The 26,292-nt window shown below is 55.8% G+C and overlaps 8 protein-coding genes across 8 annotated transcripts; 5 read left to right on the forward strand and 3 right to left on the reverse strand.

Moving 5' to 3' along the window:
- Window positions 1-5,507: 5,507 nt before the first annotated feature.
- On the forward strand, window positions 5,508-6,386 carry SPBR_07699 (uncharacterized protein; the record flags this gene model as incomplete). Its single annotated transcript, XM_040765953.1, has 1 exon — window positions 5,508-6,386. One exon carries the CDS (start codon window positions 5,508-5,510, stop codon window positions 6,384-6,386), a length of 879 nt encoding a protein of 292 aa, XP_040616801.1.
- A 2,758-nt stretch (window positions 6,387-9,144) lies between these two features.
- Window positions 9,145-10,707, forward strand: SPBR_07131 (solute carrier family 35 (UDP-sugar transporter), member A1/2/3; the record flags this gene model as incomplete). The annotated part of the gene is made up of 2 exons (XM_040765385.1): window positions 9,145-9,228; window positions 9,313-10,707. The coding sequence occupies 2 exons, from the start codon at window positions 9,145-9,147 to the stop codon at window positions 10,705-10,707; spliced, it is 1,479 nt and encodes a 492-aa protein (XP_040616802.1).
- Window positions 10,708-11,880: 1,173 nt separating this feature from the next.
- Window positions 11,881-15,844, forward strand: SPBR_06406 (dead deah box DNA helicase; the record flags this gene model as incomplete). Its single annotated transcript, XM_040764663.1, has 3 exons — window positions 11,881-13,941; window positions 14,006-14,804; window positions 14,856-15,844. 3 exons carry the CDS (start codon window positions 11,881-11,883, stop codon window positions 15,842-15,844), a joined length of 3,849 nt encoding a protein of 1,282 aa, XP_040616803.1.
- Window positions 15,845-16,001: 157 nt separating this feature from the next.
- Window positions 16,002-18,515, reverse strand: SPBR_06657 (uncharacterized protein; the record flags this gene model as incomplete). Its single annotated transcript, XM_040764913.1, has 2 exons — window positions 16,002-18,249; window positions 18,403-18,515. The coding sequence occupies 2 exons, from the start codon at window positions 18,513-18,515 to the stop codon at window positions 16,002-16,004; spliced, it is 2,361 nt and encodes a 786-aa protein (XP_040616804.1).
- Window positions 18,516-19,212: 697 nt separating this feature from the next.
- On the forward strand, window positions 19,213-20,374 carry SPBR_08990 (short-chain dehydrogenase/reductase family protein; the record flags this gene model as incomplete). The annotated part of the gene is made up of 2 exons (XM_040767116.1): window positions 19,213-20,189; window positions 20,260-20,374. 2 exons carry the CDS (start codon window positions 19,213-19,215, stop codon window positions 20,372-20,374), a joined length of 1,092 nt encoding a protein of 363 aa, XP_040616805.1.
- Window positions 20,375-20,545: 171 nt separating this feature from the next.
- On the reverse strand, window positions 20,546-22,267 carry SPBR_07018 (hydroxyacid-oxoacid transhydrogenase; the record flags this gene model as incomplete). Its single annotated transcript, XM_040765273.1, has 3 exons — window positions 20,546-21,614; window positions 21,694-22,097; window positions 22,241-22,267. The coding sequence occupies 3 exons, from the start codon at window positions 22,265-22,267 to the stop codon at window positions 20,546-20,548; spliced, it is 1,500 nt and encodes a 499-aa protein (XP_040616806.1).
- A 981-nt stretch (window positions 22,268-23,248) lies between these two features.
- On the forward strand, window positions 23,249-24,418 carry SPBR_08989 (D-aminopeptidase; the record flags this gene model as incomplete). Its single annotated transcript, XM_040767115.1, has 1 exon — window positions 23,249-24,418. The coding sequence occupies one exon, from the start codon at window positions 23,249-23,251 to the stop codon at window positions 24,416-24,418; it is 1,170 nt and encodes a 389-aa protein (XP_040616807.1).
- A 93-nt stretch (window positions 24,419-24,511) lies between these two features.
- SPBR_07541 (glutathione S-transferase) lies at window positions 24,512-25,576 on the reverse strand (the record flags this gene model as incomplete). Its single annotated transcript, XM_040765795.1, has 1 exon — window positions 24,512-25,576. One exon carries the CDS (start codon window positions 25,574-25,576, stop codon window positions 24,512-24,514), a length of 1,065 nt encoding a protein of 354 aa, XP_040616808.1.
- Window positions 25,577-26,292: the final 716 nt, after the last annotated feature.

Here is a 26,292-nt window from a genome sequence, read left to right on the forward strand (position 1 = left end):
GCAGGACGGTGCCGATCACGTGCGTTTTCCAACGTCAACAAACTTCACGACATCCATAACAGGAAGGCATGTGTCAAGCGATGTGGTATCAAGCAGGCTGTTCTGTCTGTCATGGAGGCAACTGCTGCCGGTCGCAGCTGCCTTGGATTTGATACATGGGGAAATGGGATGTACAGACTCACCTGCGTTTTACAGAAGGTGCGATGGAGTTCATTCCAAGAGTGGGAGGCCAGGCTGTGGACCGTCGTGGCCGATGTCACCTCTCATCTCCTCCGGACGAGCCCTAGGACGATACGGTCGTAACAATTGCGCATCGCCAAATTACGTCGCAGGGTAGTGCCCGGGGACTGAGACGCCGAATACACTTGCTGTTAGTGAGGAATGTCACTGTCTTCGGGCGAGGAAACCAGACTGCAGGCACGTCTCAGGTACACCCAAGCTAAGTGGTCGAGGCTGCCCTAACAGGCAATGTTCCTTTGACGAGAGACAGGCAAGTACGAACGCGCCCCTATCCCGTATTCTACGAGGGCGCAAGCCGCTTGTGTGACGCCGAACGAACGTTGTACGGAAGGCGCGGTGGCACCCGGCGCCTTCCCATGGCGGTTCTTGTGCCTGTCGCCGCATCCGAGGAAGGTACAGATGCGAGACTACAGGAAAGAAGCACCCGGATCAGTGCTTGCCCCGGCCGTGATGCTTTAACATAGGCAAACGTATCGGTTTCCCCTGTTGGCCTTGATTGTCAGTTGTCACGAAATCCCGTTACAAAACACACATGCTCTCGACACCCGTCCGCCCCCAAAGACGACCCTTTGGACGCACTGTGCTAGCGGTCATTGACAAGCGCCTCGGACTTGCTTTTGGCTTCTACTGGCGCTGTCTAGCCCTGAAAATTGGCAATTTGCCGAGGAACCCTTTCGCGAAATCACTTTTGGCCTTTCTGGGACATCACGGACTCGACCTCTCGTCAACCACCTGCAGCACAAGCGGCGTGCTTCTTTGCATGTTCTGTTCTCTAGCCTCTCTTTAGTGTTATGGACTTGCAATGATATCAAAGTGTCGCCTCACTTGCAAAGCATCGGATGAATTACGATTTGACGCGGTCTTACGACGACAATGGAGACGTGGACACCGCGTGCAACTGCCACGGTACAGAGGGTATCGTGTCTTACATTGCACGTTGTACGTGACGAGACGAAAGAAACGACGACATGAGTTCAGATTAGACCCCCCTGCCGACGAGGTCAACTAGCTGCGACTTCATTCCATGCAGTTTTCATCAAAAGTATGCGGTAACATGCAGTCCGGTCGTGAGGCACGTCTGTCCCGTTTGTGGTGGGCGCCAAGACGTACGGCGACCGCGATTCCCACCAGGGGCCACCCGCAAGACAGAGTGCGTTACGTGCCCTTTGTGGTTATGAATGTGACAAAGCAAGGCTCCCAAAACCCCACAGGGCAAATGCGGCAGACAAAGTTAGGAGATATGTATGATGCCGATCTGAATGGAGAATGGACACGTTGTTTTGGGCTGTGATGAAAGACGCGGAATCGTCCAGACATTCGGGCAAGTGAGCAGGCGGGTAAAACGGTGACGTTCGAAAATAGAAGGTCGAAATGGAGATAGACAATCACATCCACTTTGGTGTGACGATTGTAGGCAGAGTGGTTTGTCCCTAGGCGCATGTTTTGAACTCCGTTCTTCCGCAATTTTTTTTTTAAAAAAAAAGGAAAGGCATGACGAGTTTCAACAAGATCTGCGAGACATCGATACACCTTCTACAGTCAGCAACGATGTAGACTATCCTCGTTCTATCACAGGGTCCCCAGTGTCTTCTTTTCGCCCTACCATCGGGCACATTCTCACATCGAAGGCGTTGCGAAACGCCACATCTCGATGGGAATCATTTAGAGGGTTCCATCTCGCCCATGAAGGAATTTGATTTCTGATTTTCTTTCACACTAATTTCTCCATTTTTACTTCGTGCTCCAAAGTGAATGCCTCAGCCGCGCTTCCTACATCGTAAGCGATGGGCGCGCCGAACCCAAGGGATTGGTGGGTCTGGCGTTGATTGCATGCCGATCCCGACGCGGGACGAAGTAACAGTAATATGGATATGAATATGGAGATGGGGAGAGAGATGGGACGGCGAATACGACACCTGTGAGACCTGGTACGACATACTGACTCAAATTGCGACGTGAACAAATCTCAAAAGAGAAAGGAAAATACAGAGTTTGAGTCAAAGAACAGGGCTCTTTATTGTGAACGACATGCCAAAATGCCAGCACACCCGCTAGTGCCGGGGTCCCCTGCTTTAGAATATGGGCAGGTGAGCTTTCGCGCCTGGAGAAGAAACAAGAAAAAAAGCTGTGCCGATCCCAAGCAGGGGTTGGCCGTTCTTGCGCAGCAATACTGGGCCGCATCAAACTGGTAATTTGGCTCTTTTGGGTAAAACTGTAGCAAAGTACGAATCAGAAGAAAAGCAAGGACTGCTGTGTAAGGTGAACCAAAAAAAAAAAAAAAAAATGGTCGTGCAAAGCGTAACTTGAGCACGCGGACAATGAACAGCACGGAAAGGCTGAAATAAAGGTTGCAATGACATCGGGCCAAATGAAATCGACCAGGATTCTGACAGGCCAAGGGCCGAAGGATATGAGACGGAGAAAAATAAAGGCATCACGGGGACTGACAGACTAGTCGACTGTCCGAGGCAGGCTCTCTACGAAGTAGGGTTTCCTTCGCATTGGCGCAGTTTCGAGCAGTCCCGACGGCGAACACGATGTCGGGGACCAAGGCAGTGTCTGCGCGACCAAGCGGTCCACCGGGAGTCTCCGTGATATCCTTATGGAGCAGCTTGCTGGTCTGTTCAGGCCCAGTAAAACAAGTACTTGAAAGGTTGGGTCTCGAAACTAGACGTTGCTCATCACAGAGCAGACTACCGCGAGATATCAGTTTTAGACAGGCTCTACGGACTAAAACTGCCCACGACAAACAATAGAACTGCGAAAAATATAAGGCCTGCTGATAGCAACTCTCCTCCACGGCTATCGTGCCCTTGCACATGTCATACTTTTGTCATACGTCACGTAGGCACACGACAGCACGGCACTCGCGTTCACATACTGTAGTCAATACCCACAGCTGCCCGGTAGATAAATGCGTGATCAGGAGAAGCAGGACATGGCAATACGAGCATTGTTACAAACTCCAATCACACAGGCTTCTGTGTGGACTAACAGACGTGAGGTCTCTATGCCTTGACAGTGCGTTACTTTGGGAGTTGCCACCAAGCCCGCGTTGTTTTGATACCAAAGGGTTGCCAGCCCGGCTGTGACTCTGATGCCTTTCTATCGAGTACACTCACATTCAAAAGCAGAATGGAAAGAAAAGGCCCATGCGTCAAGGGAACAAATGCAACTCAAGCTTTGACTTCTTTTGTCTTTGAAGTAAATACCTTCTCCCGACCAGTTCGTCCGCTATGGCCTTGAGATCCACCTGCGATCTACGTCAAAGCGGGCAAAAAAGCAACGGCCTGCGTGGAGGCAATGTGCCAACGAACGGAATAGAAAACTGGGTGGGCTAAGGTTTTTTTTTTTTTTTTATTCGTGGCTAAGATTGGGCGAAAAGGCTGCGTGAAAAAGGCCAAAGAGGCTCTTGATGCAACGGTAGGTTTCCATCTGCAAGCGATCTGAGCGCTGCACGGCACAAAACTCGACCCCATGATTCGCGGCTGGCGGGTGCGAGTGCACAACATAAGATAAAAGGGAAAGGGGAAAGGGTAGCACCCTGGGGTCGCAGCCAGCGCGAAGACTGGGAAAAAATCAGGACGAAGACGTGACCATCAGTACGACATACCAGGCTTTCGTCTTTCTCGGATCTCCAATTGCGTTTCGTGGGGCGGGACCAAAGTTCCAGCATCAATGCAACATCAAGGCGCAGTAAGTAGGACCCAGACGTCATGACAGGGAAACTCAGGATCTCACAACCAAAAAAAAAAAAAAAAAAAAAAAAAAAAAAAAACTGCGAGAACAAGTGTGTGTCGAGAACACGGCAATGCATGGCACTGTCAAAAGGTTGACTTATTGGATGAAAACTTTTCTTGACACTCACCATTTACATCCTTTTGCTGTTGTCCTGTTAATGGCTGAACGGCTTGCATCCAATATCCAATGCACGTAATGCGAAGCCACCACTGTTAGACGGCTCCAGTAATTCCAATGCGACTTTACGTCGACAACACAAAATGCAACGTAGGGAACACTACGACATACGACATCTGCCTGCGCATCCAGTGGAGACGTGAACCGACTGATAAAGAACAATCGTCAAGGGGCCAAAATCAAAATGTACGAGTGCCATTTGGCATGTCCTATCAACTTGTCCTTTGACAAAAGTGAACGCGTTACTATTGAGAACAATATAGCCTTCATTCACCGCATTTTACCACGGTTAGCTGCTAAAGGACGCACGCATTGCTCAAGTCTAGGCAGAGATCACAAGGCATGTCATACATCCATCCACGTTGTAACAATGCTGATCATATACGGGTCATCTCCAGATGCCACTGGCATGGATCACATCGTTCAAACCAGAAGAGTTCGGGCGGGCTATGGCAAAGTTTAAGCGTCAATCACCAGACCCTTGCCTGCTATGGCACGTTCTGATGACAGATGTTGTTATCACAACTGCTTGTATGTCTCACGGTGAGATTCACACATGACGACAATTAAAACATCTCTCAAATACGCACATATGACATCACCGTCCGATGTTTCCCGTAAAAACACACGTAAACTACTGCACGGCCAACACTGTAAACCTGGGAATTATAACGAACCAGGTCGAGCGTCCGCCTTGCATACTTTCAACTACCGACATGGCCAAGACACGAGCATGGACTGCGGGAGTGCATTTCTGGACGCAAGATTGCCAGGTGCGACGATGTGCAGCTCCTGATGCAGCCAATTCATATAAACAGTGATGGAAATTGAGCACTTTCGTCGCAACAAAGACTGTTGTTCTTGTTCATTGTTCTTATGTAACAGCAATGCCTTCAGAACACTATCCTAAATTCCCGTCTCAAAAACCGTCCTTTCAACCAAAAATATTATATCTGCTACACGTTTGTCCACTTGTTCATGCATATGAACAAGCGGTTTGTTACGAAAGCGAAATCCGTCTGAAACGAGCATCGCAAAGCCCAGTTCATCGACATGAACAATACAACGAACAGCCTTTCATTTCGCCTCGCTTCACGACATACTTAACATTGTTGCTTTCTTCGTTCCTTCGTCTCTTCTGCTCCCTTTCTCTTCATCCACTGAGGTTACTACAATCTGCCATCGCTGGGTGACCAAAAACCAAACGAAGCGAAACGAAACAGAGCCGTGTCAAGCTTGACGTTTGACAAAAAGCAGCCAGTGTCATCACATCAACTCATCTCTGTGCTGTGGTGGTTCGTTTCTTTTCATCCCCATTCCATCGGCCTATTCACACACGAATACTAACCATGTGTAGAGACGAGGTCGTGCATTGGCGCTGTGGCCACTTCCTCCGCGCATTCGCACCGTGCCAGAATGCCATCCCGCGCGATGGTGACAAAGCCGTCGGCAGGGATGGAGAGGATGTGCACGCGGCGACCGTCGTGCCACACAACACAGTCTCCGAAGGCAATGCTCTGCTCCTTCCCTGCGCCGACAACTGTGAGACGCGACATGTGCGGAACCCCGTCGAGATCCCCTTTTGCATGTTCCCCTCGTGTGTCCCCAACTATTGGACGTGCTGCACGTGCCAGATCCTGACGCCGTTTGGCAGCCAGAGCCGCAGGGACAACGGCAAACGGTCGGTGTCGTCGTCGAGCCGCCTTCGGCGGTGGGCGCCGTCGTTGGAGGTGCCCGAGGACAACCACACGCTGCAGACGGGCCATGTGTGTGGCGACAGCCTGCACGAGGACAGCGACGATGCGCAAGCGGATGTGCCACGTCTCCATCCCATGGCCACGACACCTTTGATGTGTGTCGATGGTTTATGTGGGTGTGCGGCAGACGGTGGCTGTCACGGACACGCCGCCAACGACGATGACGGCCCTGAAATCTCCCTCTCCGACCTACGCGAGATCCTCAGCGAGATGGACGACACCGTCGGCCCTCTCCTCGGCGACAAGCCCGAGACCCCGAACCCTGGCTGCGGCCACATGCGGTGCGACAAGTGCATACCCTGGAGGCGGTGCCCGTGCTGGTGTCTGTGCCCGTACCTCATCCCCAGTACGCGCCGGAGCTGCTCCGTGTGCGTGCGGTCCAAGTGTGCCGCAAATGACCAGAACGGTCTTCGTGAGTACGTCGCGGAGAAGATTGTGAAGGAGCGAGAGCAGCATATGGAGATTGAGTAAACCCCAGCCTGTTGAATCATGCTTACGCTTTGTCATCAAGTCCAGTTCGCAGCTCATAACATACAAGTAGATACAAACCATCTGGTAAGTATTGACGTAGAGTTCTTTTTGTTGTTTGTTTCTTCTTTCTTCTCTTGTTATAAATAAAATGATTTGACTCCTGATTTTATTTGAAATGCTCGCAGATAGAGTAAGAATCTCTATATCATCTCGAACTCATTTAGTGTTTCCTTGCAATTAAGGTATGTTTTTTTTTTTTTTTATTTTTTTTTTTTAAAAAAAACTTCCGCGCCATCATTTTCAGATTTTGTTTAATTCTTTTTAATTTTTTCTTTTTTAAAAAAAGGACTTCCTTAATACTCCCACAGCCGATTTTGCCACCTATCAATCATTACTTATTCAAACCAAAAACATTTTGGTTGTTGGATGTTGAAAAATATGTGAGACAATGAGAACGGTCGGTGAATTGAATCCTGCGCTTACTAACAACCAGCAATTGTACAAGGCATACGACACTGAGCCTCACAACAACGCATTTCCGTGCAGATGTCTACCCGTCGTCTTTCCCTGTCCTTTCTTGTGTGGCATCGTTTTCTAGCTCGTCTTCACCGTCTTTATGGTCATTCTTCCGCCCGGCCAAGACGTTGCGCTAGCAGACCGCTTTTTTGACCCGATGCCGCCGATGGTTGTCATACATCTCCGCAACAGCTGTCGACAGGTTTTGTTGAGACCTTGCGTTGATTATGCTTGGCTTCCAGAAGAACCGGGCGTCCTGCTATTCCTTCTCCGTTGGTCCACTGCCGTAAATGCCGAAACGGGTGGAAGAAGCGATTCAGACATGACTAAGACATGCGCTGAGGTATGGCTGTTTGGGACTCTCAGTCATAGTTGTCCGTTGTTCCGTAGATAACAGTATGTTGAAGCCTGGATACTGCCTCGGTACTACCTGTAGACATAATGCGTGTGCTTTTGAATAACAATATAGATAATATAGATGGCATGCGGAGGACGTACGATCGGATATGAAAACGGCTTGTTAGCAGGCCCGGGTTCCGCCCAATGACGACACTTCTTATGCGTGTGTTTTACGCAGATCGATCATGATCGGGCGGCAAGTGCTACAATTAAGTGTGTGTGCCCAAGCTGAGTGATGCGTGGGGGCAGAAGTTTATGGAATATCATAGTGTTTTGTACGCTTTTTTATCATCTCCGTTTCTTCATCGTACTTCCTTCCGTTGATGCGCTGGCCGATGTTCGTGCCTTCCCAATTCTCGCCGTCGAAGGTACAGGCTAAGAACCAATGGTGGCCGCCCACGGAGGACTCCTGACCACAACTTTGGCGGTGTCAGGTGGCTGTGGGCGAGTCCACCCACTACGCTTAGCGCTGTTTTCCCCGCCGCTAAGGCCTGGGGGTGCATCACGACGCCTGAACATTGAAGGGCTCCGCACAATATGCAACAAAGTGGCCAGATGCGGCCTAAATAGGAAAGCTCAAGGGATCGGGTGTTCGATGCGTTTTAAGGTTTTGGAGGCAAGAGGGGAGAGGGGCTCTTGCCTGTTGGCGGTGTCACCTGGCCGGAACGGGCTTCGCCTGCTTAGTGTGTATCTATTTCCAAGTCTTTTTGCTGTACCACTGTCACTCGTTCGCAGCTGCCCATTTCTGCTTTTCTCTCGTGCCTGCCACTTTTTTCTGTTTCGCACCTTCTTCATGATCTTCGCTTTTGATTTCTCTCAAAATCGGACTCTTCTCTCTTTCACACACTCCCCTCCTCTCTCGTCAACATCTTCACAATTTTCGGTCGTGGTTGTCGGGACCGACCTCGCGTGCGCCAACTCGCCTGCCTCCTTACCCAATCTAGAACTTCTCCAACTTTGCCGGAGTCTGACCTCTTTAGGCGCGCCACACCAAGTGCTCTGAACACGCGACCAGCAAATCAGCTTTTGGCAATCGACAAAAACCCTCCGAAGCAAGATTAAAGAAGACCAGAAAGTTGAACAGGACACACGGCTCGCCAAGTCAGGGGCCGGCGGCGACGTCACAACGGCATTCCAGCATCAGAATCCAAGGTTAGCAGGGTCGAAACAGTCGAACCAGAACCAAAAACCACAAAACCGTAAGGTACACCAAAAACCTGACCAGGGGTCGATTCTCAAGGAGCAAAACACGTAAACACGGAGCTACTGCAACTAGAAACTGGAGAAAAGGGGATTGAAACTGGGGGAGGGCAAGAACAGAGAAAATTAAGAAAGTAAGAAAACGACTGTGCGCAGAAAATAGCCCGCGAATAGTCTCTGCACTTGATGAGGAAAAAAAAGAGGAGCTGTCAGCACCTAAGACATCCTCAAAAAAAGAGACACATCCACACTCGACCGCCACATGCTTCTTTGCACATCAGTCAGCTTCTGACGGTTTCGAAGCCACTTTGGCCGCCGAGAAACCGGAGCTTGCTTGGAATCCAAGCCGCCAGGATTTAAAGTGCCTCAAAAGGCTCTTCGGTCTCGATCTGCCCCAATTGCTTGCATTCCAGCTTTTCCTACCACCTTTCCACTCTTTCAACGGGTCATTCACTTCGTTCCGAACAAACCTCTGCTTCGCCCACTGACAATTGTGCCTGGGCTGAACTGGACACGCACCCAGTCGCCCCTTTGTCGACTGAAGCCGCGTCGGAGCTGTTGTCAACTGCATCGGCTGCCCGGCTGTTCGACTCTAACGTCTGCTCTCGTCTCTCGACCGGTTTGTCAATACCCTCACAGCATAATGGCGCTGCTCGACGCGGCACCACAAACCTCTTCCGGGCCGACCCTTTTTGGGCTGCCGATGAAGCAGGTTTCCTTGATCACCGTAAGCTTCCAAAGAGTTCCCTTTGGCCCGCCAATGGTCGTACATAGACGCCTCGTTTGCTAACGCGCTCGCGCTTCCGCACAGTTAACGTTCCAAAATTCATTATTGACGCTTATCCTCCACTACTCACGAGTCATGCCCGGCGTCCCCGGCGACCACCGCTACTTTGCCTCAACCGCCGTCTTCCTTAACGAGGTCCTCAAACTCGCCATCTCCCTGACCTTTGCCATCTACGAGGTCTCGCGCACACTCGCGCCGCAGACACCTGCCACCGTGCTGTTCGAGCAGATCTACAACTCCGTCTTCTCCCACGACAGCTGGAAGCTCGCCATCCCGGCCACCCTCTACACCCTCCAGAACACGCTGCAGTATGTGGCACTGGGCAACCTGGACCCCGTTCACTTCCAGATCCTCTACCAACTGAAGATCCTTACAACCGCCTTCTTCAGCGTCGCCCTGCTTGGCCGCTCGTTGTCGACCAAGCGCTGGATTGCCCTGGTCGTCCTGACCATGGGCGTCTCTATTGTCTCGCTGTCGTCCAACGAGTCCTCCAACGACACCTCGGCCCTCATCATCCACGACTTTAGCGACCACTTCTTCCCGCGGTCCATGCACGAGCTCGGCCAGATGGTCGACGGCGTTAGCGAGGTGGCACGCGAGCTCACCAAGCGCACGGTCGCCCATGTCGCCAGCGGTGCTCTGCTCGCCAAGCGCTCCGCATCCTACGAGGGCATTAACGAGGACCAACTGGATGGGGGCGCCGTCGCCATGAACGCGTCGCTGGGCATTACTGCTGTCCTGGTCGCGGTCGTCGTGTCGGGCCTGACGGGCGTCTACTTTGAAAAGGTCCTGAAAGACTCGGCCAGCCCCGTGTCCGTGTGGACGCGCAATATCCAACTGTCCTTTTACTCGCTCTTCCCGGCTCTCTTTGTCGGCATTGTCTTCAAGGACGGCGCCGACATTGCCCAGCACGGCTTCTTTGACGGCTACAACTGGGTCGTCTGGATCGTCATTGTCTTCCAGGCCGTGGGCGGCATCCTGACGTCTCTCTGCATCAACTACGCCGACAACATTGCCAAGAACTTTGCCACAAGCATTAGCTTCGTCATCAGCTTTCTCTTCAGCGTCGTCTTCTTTGGCTTCCGAATGACGGCCACGTTTACGGTCGGCACGCTGCTCGTGCTCGCCTCCACCTACCTGTACTCCGGCCCCGACCGCAAGCGCGGCCGCCCGCCCCCCATCAACATTGTCCACTACGAAAAGACCACCATTGACCGCGCGGGCACACCCGTCCCACGGATCCGGTCGGCGGACAACATCAGGAACCCGTCGGCGCACGCGTCATCGTCACACGGGTCCGCGCACCTCGACCCGCTCGACTCCGTCCGCACCATGGGCCTGTCAACGTCACGGCCCTCGTCTCCCCTTGGCCACCATAACAGAGTGCAGTCGAGCCGGAGCAAGACCCGAGACGAATAGAACCCGCTCGGTCCGGAGAGTCTGCCTTGATCTTAAGCACACTGTTGTATTTTCCCTTCTTTTCATTCTTTCACTGGCGTTTTTTTTGTTTCGTCTTCGTCCTGGTTTTCGTTTCGACTATACCTGCACACGGATACAATCTGTTTGGGCGAACCTTGGGCCCAAGGTGGCCGCGTTGTTTTATGGCGTTATCTTTCGACCCTTTTTCTCGCTTTCTTTCTTTGCCCAAAGCACAAAGCATCGTTTATTGGGAGCTGGGAGAGCCAACGGATTGTAAAATGGGATGGTAAACGCAAGCTGGTAGCTTGATCTTGTCACGGTAGGAGGAATTGACGGCACCATGTCAATGTCATTGTGCAAAGGCTCATATGCTCATATATAGTTACATGGAAGCTTTGGAAAAGCAATTATTTCATTTTTGACTTCAGTGGACCATCACGTGAAGACGCGCCAATATCGCGACCTTTAGTCGACAGCACTCAAACTCAGGAAGGAGCGGTCACGCAACGGTGGCAGGAGCTATCGCCAGTGTGCGGTCGTGCCTTCTGGAAAGCGCTCGCAATGTGTATGTAGGCAGCCTGCCATGGCTGCCACTTTTGGGTCAGGCGGAAATAAAGGGGGAATTTTGATCACATCGGAGACGAAACATCATCACAGTTTCCACCCACCGATCGCCCCAAGTGCATCAATTCCAAAGCGCTCTGCTGCCCACGAACCGCAATGCGCCGCAATCGATTCCCGGACTATTTTGGAACTTGTCGGTCGACTGAACCGGTATTTGGGAACCGGCAGGAGGACGACCCATCTCGTGGCCCAGCTTTTGCTGCAGGCTCAAGAGGTACCATCGTCGACCGAAATGACGAGTATACCAGAAACGACAGAGAGGACGACGAACTGTATCCTTACATTGACCAACCGGTCAATCCGCCGATGCCAATGACGGAGACACCGAGAACGTCCAAACCGAGACGTACTGCTTTCAGACCAAAACAATTGGCACAATCCGGAACACGAACTGCCACAAAACGAGCACCAGCGTCGACGTTATTGACTGCGCCTCCTGCCCCGAAGAGACAGAACTTCCCGAGAGACTTTGTCTACCGAGAGCCTACATCCCATAACGGGCAGGTCGACGTCCAGATCCCTCGGATTCAGCCACAAGCTTCAACCACCATGCAAACACCGAGACGGCAGACCATCCAATCTCACAACCCTTTGGATCAACCAGGAACTCCCTGGTCGATCCGGCCGACAGCACGACCCAACTGGCTGCGCCAGCCACCACAAGAACCAGCCGAGTCTTTCCACACACCGATTTACGGGTACAGTAGTGACGGGCCGCAAAGACAGCAACAAGAATTTGAGCTGGAGCCAGACACTGGGCTAGAGCCACAGCCGTATGGTCCCCCGGTGTACAACTCGTATAACCGTCGAAGCGAGAACCACTACAAGGCCCCTCCAACACCTGCTCCTCCAGCAACCTTTCGGCAGCGGTCGAGGCAAGCCCAACTCATGGCACCTCCGACTCCTCGCCACTCTTCCCCATCGCCCTTGGCCGTTGTTCGGGCACCAATACAGCCGCGGAACAATCCGGCACCGCAAGTCAATGGCATAGAGCTCATCAGCCCACAGGCAGTCGACAAACGCTTCCAGGCTGTCTTCCCCTACGAGCACTTTAATGCTATGCAGTCGCGCTGTTTCAGTTCCGTTTACGGCTCGAGCTACAATGTTGTCGTGGCAGCCCCCACAGGAAGCGGCAAGACCGTTGTGTTTGAGCTGGCAATTTACAAGCTGCTCGCCAGCCGCGACAAGAAGGACTTCAAAATCGTGTACCTGGCACCCACAAAAGCACTCTGCGCGGAGCGCGTCCGCGACTGGCAGAACAAGTTTAAGCCGCTCGGCCTACAGGTGGCTGAGTTCACGGGCGACACGACGCCGGCCGAGGTCCGGCGTGCACGCACGGCATCCGTCATTATCACCACGCCCGAGAAATGGGACTCCATTACACGCAAGTGGTCTGACCACGATACTCTGCTTAGAACGATAAAGCTGGTCCTCATTGACGAGGTGCATATCCTCAAAGACCCACGCGGTGCCACTCTCGAGACGGTTGTGTCCCGCATGAAGACGCTTGGCGGCGAGGTGCGCTTTGTTGCGCTGAGTGCTACAATCTCCAACTCGACTGACGTTGCTCAGTGGTTGGGTCTCACGCACACAAGTCCTCAGGTGCCCGCCAAGACCTATGTATGCGGCGAGGAGTTCCGCCCCGTTCGCCTCGAGAAGATTGTCATCGGCTACAATATGGGCGGTGGCAACGAACACTCCCTGGACAGCATTCTGGACGACCAACTGCCTGACTTGGTCGTCAAATATGCAGAGGGAAAACCGGTCCTCGTATTCTGCTTTACGCGCAAGTCGACAGAGAGTGCCGCCACAGCCCTGGCGGAGTACTGGGGCATGTGTTCTGCAGCACAAAAGCCGTGGCCCAGTCCATCTGTTGGGATTCGAAGCAGTGCGCGCCTGCAGAACTTGGTGACTGCCGGCGTTGCTTTCCACCACGGCGGCCTCGAGCGACACGATCGGGCCTCGATCGAGGCGGCATTCCTGCGTGGTCACCTGTCCATTGTCTGCTGCACGTCAACATTGGCGGTCGGCGTCAACCTGCCGTGCCATACGGTCATTCTCAAGGGCACATTGCGTTACCATAATGGCAAATTCTCTGAATATGACGAGTGCGAGGTTATGCAGATGATTGGCCGTGCTGGACGGCCCCAGTTTGACACAAGTGCCACTGCAATCATCCTGACACGTGCCGAGAACAAAGAAAGGTACGAAAACATCGAGTCTGGCTACCAGACGGTCGAGAGCACCCTACACATGAACCTCATCGAGCACCTCAACTCGGAGATTGTTCTGGGCACCATCACCTCGCTGCCCAAGGCCGTGCAGTGGCTGAGAGGCACCTTTTTGTCCGTCCGACTGCGGCAAAATCCGGACCACTACAAATTGACGGACGAGACGACGCTGGCTCGAACAACCGACGAGCAGCTGCGAGAGATATGCAAAGCAGGTATTGATCGACTGGCGGAGGTGAGACTCATCCAGTATCTCGCAGACTCCGACGCCGAGTTCCGGGGAACACCGCATGGAGGTGCCATGTCAACATACATGGTCCGTTTTGAGACTATGGTAATGATGCTGAAGCTCAACAGCTCCGTGTCCATGGAGGAACTCGTACGTCTTTGGCTACAGGACGAGGGGATGGGCTTTCAATGGAGTAATATGCTGACAGTGCTAGGTCAATGCTCTCTGTCATGCTTCCGAGTTTGATGAACTGAGAATCAAAAGCACAGAGCGACAGGGCCTACGAGAGCTCAACAAGTCTCAAGATATTCCGTTCAAATTCAAGGACAACATTATGGAAACGTGGCAGAAGATATCCGTACTCATTCAGGTTGAACTAGCTCGGGGCGTGCTTCCGTACCAGCAGAGGATGGCCTTGGAGGCGAGGCAAGCGATTGAGCGGATGCAGCGACTCCTCGAGAGCTACATTGTTTGTATGATTGCGGACAACAACGGACACGCCGCCAAAATTGGGCTTGATTTTTCGCGAAGCCTGCTTGCCAAAGCCTGGGAGGGCTTCCCGGCGCAGCTGTGCCAGGTCCCCGACATCGGACCGGCCAACATGAAGAAACTTGTGGACAAGCAGGTCACCACCGTACTTGCGTTTGCTGATCTCGGGACGGTGACCATTGAGCGGTTCCTCTCCAAGAACCCACCCGCCGCCATGAAGATTGCCGACTCACTACGAGCCTTCCCTCGCCTCACACTGGACGGTCATGTGGCCATGGCCCCAGAAGGGCTACGAGAGAATGGCAGTCGTGATTCAGAAACAGAGGCGAAAGCCGTTGCCCGAGTCAAGTTTGGTTGTATGAATGAAGGTGGTATTCCACGTTGGAGGCACAAGGTGCCATCGGCCACCTTTCTCGCCTTGACAGAGGAGGGCCGTCTACTTCACATTTGGCGGGGAAAGCTCCAGGAGAAAAAACATGAAGTTACATTCACGGTTCCATCCTCGGATGCAGACACAGTTCATTGTCATTAGACGTGCGATGACATTGTTGGAACAATGCAGTCTTTGCAACTAGCCTGCGTCGACGTGCCTCGAGATGGGCTAGCTGTTCGATCCCCGCCGACGGCGTCGACTCGAACCGACAGCACCGCAGCGCCAAATGACTTTGTTCTGCGGGGATATCAAGAGGAACGGCCTGCAAAGAGGCAGAAGATGCTAGACTACTCGATGCGCACTATCACGATCGGCAACACGACGGTTGACTGCGTCGACCTGTCGGCCGTGGACGACGCGGAAGGCGGCCGAGTACCACAAGCTCAGACAACTCATTATCCTGTCCAGTACCATCGCGACCCGTTTGCCTTGGAGGCTGTATCAACAAGACAGCCACGGCACTGCAGTGGTGGGGGTACCCAACAGGATCCGCTCTTGCTAGACGACTCGGGGTCAGACGAGTATGAGGACACCTTTGACGCGTCTATTTTCGACGACATTGAGCTGGCGCCCATAAAAGAGTCACCAGAGAGCACGCCTTTCAACTCTCGACACCGGCCGTCTGATACAAGGTGCAAATCGTCAGGGATCAGGCCCGTAAAGACAAGTCCGGCAGACACTATACTACCGAAACGAACGCCGTCAAAAGTTGCAGCTGCCCTGGCACCACCCGTCTTCAACATGCACCACATCGACACACTTATTGAAAACGAGATCATACCAGACTCAAGAAGAAACAGCCCACAGCCTGAAGTCATGCCCAGCCACCATGCAGTCGCCACGAGAGAGAGCAGCAAGTTGGATGGTGCAGTTTCAGCAACGGCTGTGCCACAAAGCCCTTGTTCCATGAGTCCAGGGCCACAAGGAGTAATCACGGACCAACCAGATTCACTGCCGAAAGGAGACGAGGCGACGGACACGGTGGCGGAAGAGGGGCCAGAGTCCGAACTGTCACTGAACGTAGCCAATGCAGAGCCTGCAGAGCCTGAAGAGCCAGCAGAGCCGAGCTGGGTACATACGTCGAGCAGTAGCATTGTGGATTTCTTGCGGGGACACGTCAAGTTTGTGTAGGATGTGAAGGCGGAGGTTGTCTTACTTTGCGGGATATGATTTTCGCGTGTCATTGTTGTTTTACTATATTTTAGACGTCGTTTTAGAAGATGATGTGTTTATCCCTTTTCTTTGCCTTTACCTTTGCAATTCACTGCCATCAGCACCGACCAACAGTTCACTGCAAACCCCACTCAGACGTGAACATATCTGCCATCCACATGCCCATGCCGCCGTCAAAGTCAAGATTCTGCTCATCCCCCAAAAGCGCCTCAAAGGGAAGGGCGTCGTCGGGACTGGTATGGAGAAGCGAGAAGCTAAAGGACACGTCAGGTCGGTGGTGGCGTGATTCATCGTCACGAAACTGATGTGCTTGCTGCTCTTGCTGTTGCTGCCTGAGTCGCTCTAGGTCTTGCGCACTAGCCGGTGTTGGTGCCTGCTGCTGCTGTTGCTGCTGTTCCTCTTTGGCCCAGCCCGCCACCCACGTCGCCTTGAGCATGTTGAGCGCGCGGGCCGACCGCGTGAAGAAATCAGGAAAGGCGGCTTCGCCCGGTGGCGCGGGTGGCATGGTGGGCGCCGTCGCGCTCGGACCGATGGCGGCATGGTCGGCAAAGTAGGCGGCCACTTCGGCAAAGCGGTCGGCAACGGCGCCGACCATCCCCGGGACGTCCAGCTGGGCACGGGCCCAGTGCTTGTCCCAGCCGCAGCTGGGGTCGTCCTTGCCAAAGGTGGCGAGGCGGTAGACGACGACCAAAAAGTAGGACATTTGGGCGACCATGTGGAAGGAGAACATGTGGAAAAAGGAATCGTCGGGGAGTTCGTGGAACGCCGAGCGCGGGTGGCTGGGGACGCTGCCGTCGTCCACGGGCGGTTTGTCGATCGCGGGCATGCTGGGCGGGCCGACCTCAATGGCTGTCGTCGCCGTTCGGCGCGTCTCAGCAGCCGGCCGCCATGGTTCCTGGTGCTCGTATTCGTGCCTCTTCTGCTGTTGCTGCAGGTTGGGGTCGGGCCGCTTGTTGAAGACAAGGTCGAACCACTGCTTGTGGAGGCGGAGACAGGTGTTGAGCAACTCCGCCCGCCGCGTGTCGGGGCCATGGCGCAGCCGTTCCTCGGCCGACTGGCTGGTGGCAAAGAGGGCAATGCTGTAGATGGAGGCCTCGTTGGCCAGGTTCGAGACGCGGCAGATCTCCAGCAGGTCGGCGGGCAGGTCGGGTGGACACATTTTCTCGGCCTCGCGCTGGCGCGCCAGCAACGACGTGACCTGGAAGTCGCGCGTCTGGCGCATCTGCGCTGCCGAGGCAATGGAGATGTACGCCTGTGGGCCGGGAATGTCGAGAGCAACGCGTTGCAGGCGACACTGATACACGAGGAGCCGGTCCAGCGGCGTCTCGGGTTCGGTGTCGAGCACACGCAGGCACTCGTCCATGTGCTCGGTCCAGGGCAGGGTGATGGGCTTGCGGTGGAAGAGGGTCACAATGACGGTCACCAGGTAGGCCCCCAAGACGGCACGGCGCTCCTCGTTTGTGCGCACGGGAGACTCGAGCAGCTTGATGGCGAAGCCGTGAATGCGGATGGTGGACAGCGGGTGTTGTTCCGAAGCGGCGGCCGTGTTGGGGGGCGGACGCGGCGTCGGCGGGTCACGGTCGAGGCCCAAGTCCTGGACGATGGCGGTGGCCATGTGGCAGTACATGAGCATGAACGGGTCGCGCTTGAGGTAGTACATGCCCCATCCCAGGAAACCAACGACACCCAGCAGCAGGTCGACGGATCGCTGGTGCTTCACAACGGCCTGTGTGGCGATCTGCTCGCGAAGACGGAGGCATAGACGGGTCTGCAGGTCGGCAGAGCGGGCGCTGCAGGCCATGATGCTGAGCCACAGCAGAGGACGGCTCTGCTGCAAGCGCGCGGCAGACGTCATTGGTGGAATGTGCACGAAGGGGAAGTACTTGAGTTTGCGGGTGCGGAAGCGTTCGAGGGCTTCTTCGGCGTCCAATCCCGCGAAGCCGGCGATGAGGCCCTGGCTGGTGTCGTCATCGCGACGGTCGCTGCGGTTTGGCACGTCCTGCGGACGATGTGCAGAAGCATCATCACGATGGTCGCCATCCCCATCCATTGGCTGCTGGGCGCCACCGATGCATATCTCATGTGGGCTGTAGGTGATCGTACGGCCGGAGAGGAAGACGGATGTGCGAGGCACGACGGCGGATGACGACGAATCAGGTGTTGAGTCTGATCTCGGTCCATTTTTCCGCTGTTGTTGCGATGGTTGCTTTTGCTGCTGATGTAGTCCAGGCACGTTTTCGAGCATCGACATCAGCCCGTTGAGGCGTGCCTCGAGCTCGTCCGTCTTGGACGCGGCCGGTTTCCGGCCTGGTTTGCGCCGGGCACCAACAGCAGGCTGGCAATCTTTCTTGAGACGGAGACATCTGCAATACGGAAAAAACGAAGGAGAAGCGGCGGCAAAAAAAGGAAATGGGACAGGGGTTAATAATCTCGTGCGGGTGGACCGTCTGCAACCCGGGAAGGGGACGGATGCCCAAGACATCCAACGGCGATGCGCTGACACAGGCACAGCTTACCTTTCACAGGCTTTCCCGTCGCCACGGAGCGTGCACTTGGCCTTGGCCTTGACGCATTGGCTGCATGCGCGGCCGTAAGGCGTCGTATCGTGGCGCCCCGGCGAGGCTGGCATGGCTGTGGGCAGTGTGCCGTGTCTCAGCGACGAGTTGTTGCCTGTTGCGAGACAGCCAGTAAGCCAAGTGGAGATGGGAGGGCGTTGGAATGGTGTGAGAGAAGGACGGTTCGGAAGATAGGATGTCGATATGGGCCGAACGTTGAAATATGAAGGGAAAAGGGGGAGGGCAGCAACGAAGAAGGCACGACTGGCGACGCGATGCATATGAAGGACGCCGTCGGAGACACAGAGAAATGCTCCGTCGGCATTCAGGAAGGAGCAGTCTGCAAGAAGTGGGTCGCCTCGTCCGTCGCACCTGTCTGTTTTGGTGCACTCGTTCTCGCGCTAGTCTGCTTTCGTATAGCTCGAATGCCGTCGGCGTTCAACGTCACGACTTACACGGCTCGACTTGGACGGATCTCACCAAGAGTTCGACTGTCGCTGTTGCTAAGCATTTCAGTCGGACACTTTTGCTGCACGGTGACGAAAGGTCAGAATCCAGTCGGACATAAGATGCACTATGTCGCGAGAAGAACAATACGGGTCCTGTCGGACTGTCTACCGTGTTTAAATGAGGAGCCTTTCCGTCTCGAAGAGAAAGATTGGCATCTCCAAAGATCTCTCAAGAGTTACACACTCACCGAACGTCCCCATCACCCTACTCTGCATTTTCACCCTTTCTATTTTTAATTGTCGATTCTTTAGTCCTCCCACCATGACACACGCCAAGACAGGAAAGTCGGTGCCGTCCAAGGACCTGGCGCCGCTGCCGTCCAACTTCACGCCCGTCTTCATCCGCAACCAGTTCTTCACCACCATCCCGCTGCCCACCAAGGCCATGTACCCCCATGCCGCCGGCCAGCGCGCTATTGTCACTGGCGCCAACACGGGCCTGGGCTTCGAGGCCGCCCGCCAGCTGCTGGCCCTCGGCTGCAGCCACCTGGTCCTGGGCGTCCGCTCGCTCGACAAGGGCCGCGAGGCCGCCAAGGCGCTGCAGGCCGCCAACCCGCGCGCCACCATTGACGTCTGGGAGCTCGACATGGCGTCGTACCCGTCGGTGCGGGCGTTTGCGCGCCGCTGCCAGGAGCAGCTGCCGGGCCGCATCGACAGCACGATCCTCAACGCCGGCGTCAGCCACATTGTGCGCGTCACGAGCGCCACGGGCCACGAGACCACCATGCAGGTCAACCACTACGGGACCGCGCTCCTGGCGCTGCTGCTGATTCCCGTCATCAAGGCGAAGGCGAAGGTGACGGCAACGGCCAGCGGCCCGTCGCCCACGCAGCCGCCCGCGATGACCATTGTCAACTCGGTCACGGGCCATCTCTGCAAGTTCCCGAACCGCGCGGCGCGCCCGCTGCTGCCCACCTTTGACGACGACGCGCTGCTGCCGTTTGATGCCACCGAGCGCTACGGCGTGTCCAAGCTCGTGTCGCAGATGTTCCTGGTCGAGCTGACCGACCGCATTGCGCCCGTTCGCGGCAACCCGTTCATCAACTTTGTGGACCCCGGCCTCACCAAAGGCACCAGCCTGTTCCGCCACGCCAAGGGCGCCATGCGCGTGGCCGTCAAGGGCTTCTTCAGCGCTGCCGGCCGCACGGTCGAGCGCGGTGCGGCGACGTATGTGCACGCTGTGCTGGGCAAGGGGCCCGAGTCGCACGGGTGCTTCCTGATGAATGCCGAAATTGCACCGTACGTACTTTACTGATGGAGATGTACGTTGTTCCGCCGTGTCCGCTTTGATCGCTAACCCAAACGACAGTCTTGCTGGGTACTACTACACGGAAAAGGGTCTGTCGGCGCTTGTGTGGGAGGAAACACTCAAGGAACCCGAGTTTGCCGACGCCGAGGACATTGTCCGGTCTGTCCAGCTGTAGACTGGGTGTGTTTTAATACTGCCAAGAGTGCGCCGGAACTGCACGGTTCTGTCTTTCACTTTTAGTTTAGAACAATTCCTTTCTTTCATTCTTTCCATCCTTTTTCATTCTTATTACTACTAAGTCCAACGACCGGTTATGTACAAAATTGTGTACAAATTATGTACAGAATTAACGTGACAGGGCATCCTCAAACAGCATCCGCAGCTGGTCCTTTTCGCGCTCCAGCTCCGTCGCCAGGCCGGGCGCCAGCATCAAAACACGCGCCTGCGGGATGGTGCCCTCGACCAGCTCCTCAATGTGCTCGCGGCCAAAGCCCAGGTCTCTGAGCCCGCGCGGCTGGTCGCCCAGCGTATCCAAAAACGTGGAGATGGCCTCGCCCAGCAGCTCGCCGGCGCTCTCGCGCTTGGCGCTGGTGATGTCGACGCCAAAGGCCTCGGCGGCCTGCAGATGGCGGTCCGGGTTGGAGGGCGCGGTGAACCGGAAGACGGCGGGGGCCGACACGGCGACAGACACGCCGTGGGGGATGAGCGGCGTGTCGACCTCGTAGCCCTGCTGGCGGTAGCCCGCGGGGTTCTGGCCCGAGATGGGGTAGGACATGCCGTGGCACAGGTGGACGCCGGCGTTGCCGAAACCGACACCGGCGAGCGTCGCAGCGAGCAGCATCTGGTACTGCGCCTCCTCGTCCTCCGGGTCGTGCACGCTGCGCGGCAGGTACTTGACGGTGCTCTTGAGGGCGTTGAAGGAGAAGATGTCGCTGATGGGGTTGGCGCCCTGGTAGGCCGGGCGCAGGATGGGGTTGGCGGGGCGGGGGACGCGCTCGCTGTAGGGGATGGCGGTCCAGGACTCGAGGGAGTGGCACAGGACGTCGAGGCCGGAGCTCGCCTTGACGGCCGCGGGCATCGTGGCCGTGTTGAGGGGGTCGCAGATGCCGAGCGTGGGCTTGAGGTTGCGGTGGGCAATGCCCGTCTTGGCACGCCGCGAAACCAAGTCAAAAATGGCCGTGCCCGTGGTCTCGCTTCCCGTGCCGGCGGTTGTGGGCACGGCAATCAGCGGACGCAGGGGCTTGTCGACGGGGCGGCCCTTGCCCAGTGGCGCGTTGACAAAGTCGAGGAAGTCGGCGTCTGGGTAGCAGGTGTAGAGGTTCATGAGCTTCGCGGTGTCCATGACGGACCCGCCGCCAACGGCGACAAAGACGTCGGGGTTGATTGGTTTGGCCCACGCGATGGCGTCCAGGATGCTGCACGTGTGTTAGCTGTTGGGCTGGACATGGACATGTGGTAAACGAAGCGTCAGTGTGGATACAGGACGGCACCCACGAATTGTCCTTTGGCTCGACCCGCGTGCGGTTGAAGACGGCGTAGTTGATGTTCTCCTCGCCCAGCGCCGCGCGGACCTGCTCCATGGCGCGCAGCTTGTTGACGGTGCCGTCCGTGACCACGGCGACGTTCTTGGCGCCCATGTTCTTGAGGTCCATGCCGATCTCGCGGGTGACGCCGTTGCCGAACCGGATGGCCGACGCAGCCATCTCAAAGGCATACTCCTTGAGCGGCGTGGCCGGCTGCTGCTGGGGCGTGGCATAGCCGCGCGCGGCCCTGCGTGCATACGGCGTCGGGCCCTGGTGTTTGTGGTGGTGATGGTGGTCGGGGTTGGCGTGACACGGGCACGACGGCGGGTGGGTGTACTGGATGGTCCGCAGCAGGCTCACGGCCCGTGTGGTGGCCTAGCAGCCGGTCAGTTGTGTTCTGTCCTGTTGCGTTCTTTTGTTCTTATCTCGTGCCTCTTGTCTCTTGTCTTCATGTGTGGTCTTCTCTCTTCTTCTGCTCCGCAATCGGCCTTGCCTCGGCATTGTCACGAATCGCTCACATTTGGTGTAACCCGTATGGCGCCCATTGTATCGGTATATGGGTAGAGGGTAGTCAGCAACGGTCACGCGGAGGTCAAAGAGAAGTCGCGCAGGCGTTGGTACGTTATGTTGGCGAAGAGCGGCTGAGAATCGTCTTCTATTTTTGTTCTGTCGTCTCCGATCCGCCGGTCATAAAGAGCGGGGAGTGCTGGATGGAGCTCGGCAATCTGCATTGGGGCATTTCCCAGTCCCGAAGCATCCAATAGAAAGCTGTGACCGAGGAATCGGCTAGGCGGCCGATGTGGAGTAGTGCTGCAAGTTGGGGGATTGAACGGGTTTTGTAGCCATTTGTTTTTGTCTTTCATAACGATGAAGTCGACGCCATGTGCAGCACGTGATGTGGTGTTTGTTGACCGTTCTTTCCAAGACAGTGTCGTTCTTTCCTCTCTCGTGCTCGTGACGGTTTTGTCGCATTCTACCGTTCAATCGCCGTTCGCGCCTGCCTTTCCGAACCGCCTACGAAATTGCGTCAAGAACGACTGTGAGATGCGCCGCGACCGCTTTGGCTAGGACGCTGCAGCAAACTACTGCAGCAAACTGAAGTGCGGGGTCTAGACCCAGTGACAGAATGCGAAAGCCAGCGTTTGGCAGGCCGGTCTGGTGCCAACATCGGGTCTGACGGCCAGTCTGGTCAGTGGGGAAAGGATTCAATTCCGTGGTTTGTAAGATACGCCGCGGCGCCTACGTTTAAGAGCCCGATCAGGAAGGAGCAACGCAACAAGGACGTACGAAATAGGCAGCAAACCCATGACTTTCAAGGCACCCGCAATTGGAAAGAGCACACCATAAAATCAGCTGTAGAAGGGAAGGAACGTGTAAACGTCGACAAGACATAAAAGAAATATAAAAGAAAGACGCCGGACATCAAACAGCAACACCAGTGTCTTGCAACTCTCGCAGAGTCGGAGACCAACTCCATGACGAACCATCCTACATTCTTCGACCCACAATGCAATAACACGACCACAATGGTGACGGCTGCGCCTCCCCGTCGACGCCTGCGGGACGTTGTCCCTGGCATTGACCTTGGCGTGTGGCCGACGGGCGCCAAGAACAGCCTGACGGACGTGCCCGGCGTGCTCGTGCACACGCAGGAGATTGTGGACGCGGCGCGCGGCGTGCACACGGGCGTCACGACGATCCTGCCGCGGCACAACTGGTACGAGAGCGGGTGCTACGCGGGGGTTTTCCGGTTCAACGGCGCCGGCGAGCTGACGGGCAGCCACTTCGTCGAGGAGCTGGGCAAGGTGGCGTCGCCGATTGTGGTGACCAACACGACGGCGGTGGGCGCGGCGTGGCAGGGGGTCGTGGAGTACATGGCGGCGCACCACGGCGACGCCGACGTGGGCATTGGGTACTTTGCCATGCCCGTGGTGGCGGAGACGTTTGACGGCTTCCTCAACAACTCGGTCGCGTTTGCGGTGCAGCCGTCGCACGTCCGCCACGGCATCGCGGCGGCGACGAGCGCGGCCGTGCCCGAGGGCAACCGCGGCGGCGGCACCGGCATGGTGAGTCTGGGCCACAAGGGCGGCACGGGGTCGAGCAGCCGCGTGGTGGAGGGCGTCGCCAAGGACACGCGCTACACGGTGGCCGCGCTCGTGCAGGCCAACTTTGGCAGCCTGCGCAACCTGCGCATCGTCGGCGTGCCGTACGGCAAGATCGTGGCGGCCGAGCGGGCCGCGGCTACGCCGACACCGCCGCCGCTGGAAGCCGACAGGGCCAAGGCGGCGCGCGACGGCAGCATCATTGTCGTGCTGGCGACGGACGCGCCGCTGCACCCGCGGCAGTGCGAGCGGCTGGCGAAGCGCGCCACGGTCGGTCTGGCGCGCGTGGGCGGCTACGGCCAGAACCCGTCGGGCGACATCTTTTTGGCCTTTTCGACGGCCAACCACGTGCCCGTGCAAAAGTTCAACAAGGTGCCACCCACGGACCCCTTCAAGCCGCTGGTGCACAGCGTCGATGTCGTGGCCGACGAGTCCATCAATGGCCTGCTGGAGGCGGCGGCGGACGCAACGGAGGAGGCCATCTACAATGCGCTGTGTATGGCGGAGACGCTGACGGGATTCAAGGGCCATACGGTGGAGGCGCTGGATCTGGACAAGGTCAAGGCGACGCTGGACAAATATATGGTGAAATGAGAAGGACCAAGTGCACAGTGCATTGTATGAACATTCAATTTGAAGAAGTCTTTTCCTGCTTCCATTTTTACTTTGGTCACGGACTCGGCTCGATCATAGCTTCGGCTCAATCTTGGCTTCTAGTTGCAGCACAAGCGGCATCTTCACACCCCCGACGCGCACCTTGGTCAGGTCTGGCTCATATCCTTCCTCGACGTCCGGCCACGGGCCCATGGGCGTGATGCCACGCGGGTTGATGTCCTTGTGCGACTTGGTGTAGTTCTCCTTGATGTGCCGGAAGTCGGTCGTCTCGCGGAAGCCGGCGACGTGCCCATACAGGTAGGCCAGCCAGTTGTTGATCTGCGGGTAGTCGTGGCGGATGGTGCCGAGGTTGCACTTGAAGTGCTGGACGTACACCGTGTCGAAGCGGACCACCGTCGCATACGCGCGCACGTCGAGCTCGGTCAGCTGGTCGCCCAGCACAAAGGGCCCGCCGCCGGCCGCAATCATCTTTTCCAGCCGGTTCAGCGCCGCAAACACAGCGGGCACGGCCGCATCGTACGCCTCCTGCGTCGTTGCAAAGCCGGTCCGGTACACGCCGGCGTTGAGGTCGCGCTGCATCCATACCGACTCGGCATCGATGCGTGCCCGCAGAGCCTCCGGGTACAGCGTGATGGCTGCCTTGTCGGCCGGCAGCAAGTCGTTAAAGGCCGTCTGCAGGTCCCGCATCAGCTCCGGCGACTCGTTGTTCACAATCGTGCCGGCCGTCTTGTCCCACAGCACGGGCACCGAGTAGCGGCCCGGGTACGCCGCGTCGGCCTTGAAATAAATCTCGTGCAGGTAGCGGGCGCCAAACAGCGGGTCGGGCGTGGCACCCTCGTACTCTTCGGCCGTGGCCGGAAACGCCCAGCCCGGCCAGCCGGACTCGTCGCCTTTGGGGTAGGGCTTCACGACGGTAACGGGCAAAATATCCTGGAGGCCCTTGATGTAGCGGACGAGGTTGGCGCGGTGAGCAAAGGGGCAAAACAGGCCAATGTACAGGCGGTAGCGGTCGGCTTCCGGTGGATGCGGGCCATCGGCCGAGACGGTGCCGTGCCAGGACTGGATGGCGCCGGCGAGGTGCTGGGCGACAGTGGTCGGCGTGGGCCGGACGGGGGCAGCGGGTGTTGAGGAGGCCATGGTCGAATGCGACGGTGTTGCTGAGTTGGTTGTATTGGCTGTGCTAGCAAAGAAAATGAACGGCACGGCAGCGGCGGCAGAAAAGAGCACAAACGCGAAGCCGATGTTTGGTGACGTCAGGTGCCGAGGAAGCGGGGAGAGAAAAACGGCAGAGGCGACGAGGAGGGAGATTGTGGCCGTTATATACAAAGTTGTCCATGAACATGGAAAGTTAGAGTTTGAGACAATTGAAGTATCCGCGGGGACGAATGTTTGACGAGGGCAATGTTCTCGATGAGAGCTGTTGAGCTTGCTTTGTCAGCGACAACAATGTCCGTTGGTCGGATATACGATTTCGGATGAGTAGCGGCACAGACATCCGAGGACGAACAACAAGGAGAAAACAGTATGCCACCATGCTTTGATTTAGGTCGTTTATTAGCTTGTTGTTCAATGATGCTCTATTCTGCCTTGCCATTTAAAAAACAACCAATACATTAACAAATTCCTAGTGGTATCATATTGTTCCAAAATCTATCCAATGTGGTATTAGAAAAGATATGCATGTGTTTCGACATATCAAAAGCAAAAATAAACCAAAATAAGGCAACGTAAAAGTAAGAAGTCACGACAAAACCAAAACCAAAACCAAAACCAACTTATATATAAAATAGAAAACAAAAAACATAAAAACACATTGGAAATGTAAATAAATCAAAAGGTATTAGATGGTACGA

Source organism: Sporothrix brasiliensis (assembly GCF_000820605.1).
Source record: "Sporothrix brasiliensis 5110 chromosome Unknown Cont20, whole genome shotgun sequence".
Taxonomy (NCBI): Eukaryota; Fungi; Ascomycota; class Sordariomycetes; order Ophiostomatales; family Ophiostomataceae; genus Sporothrix; species Sporothrix brasiliensis.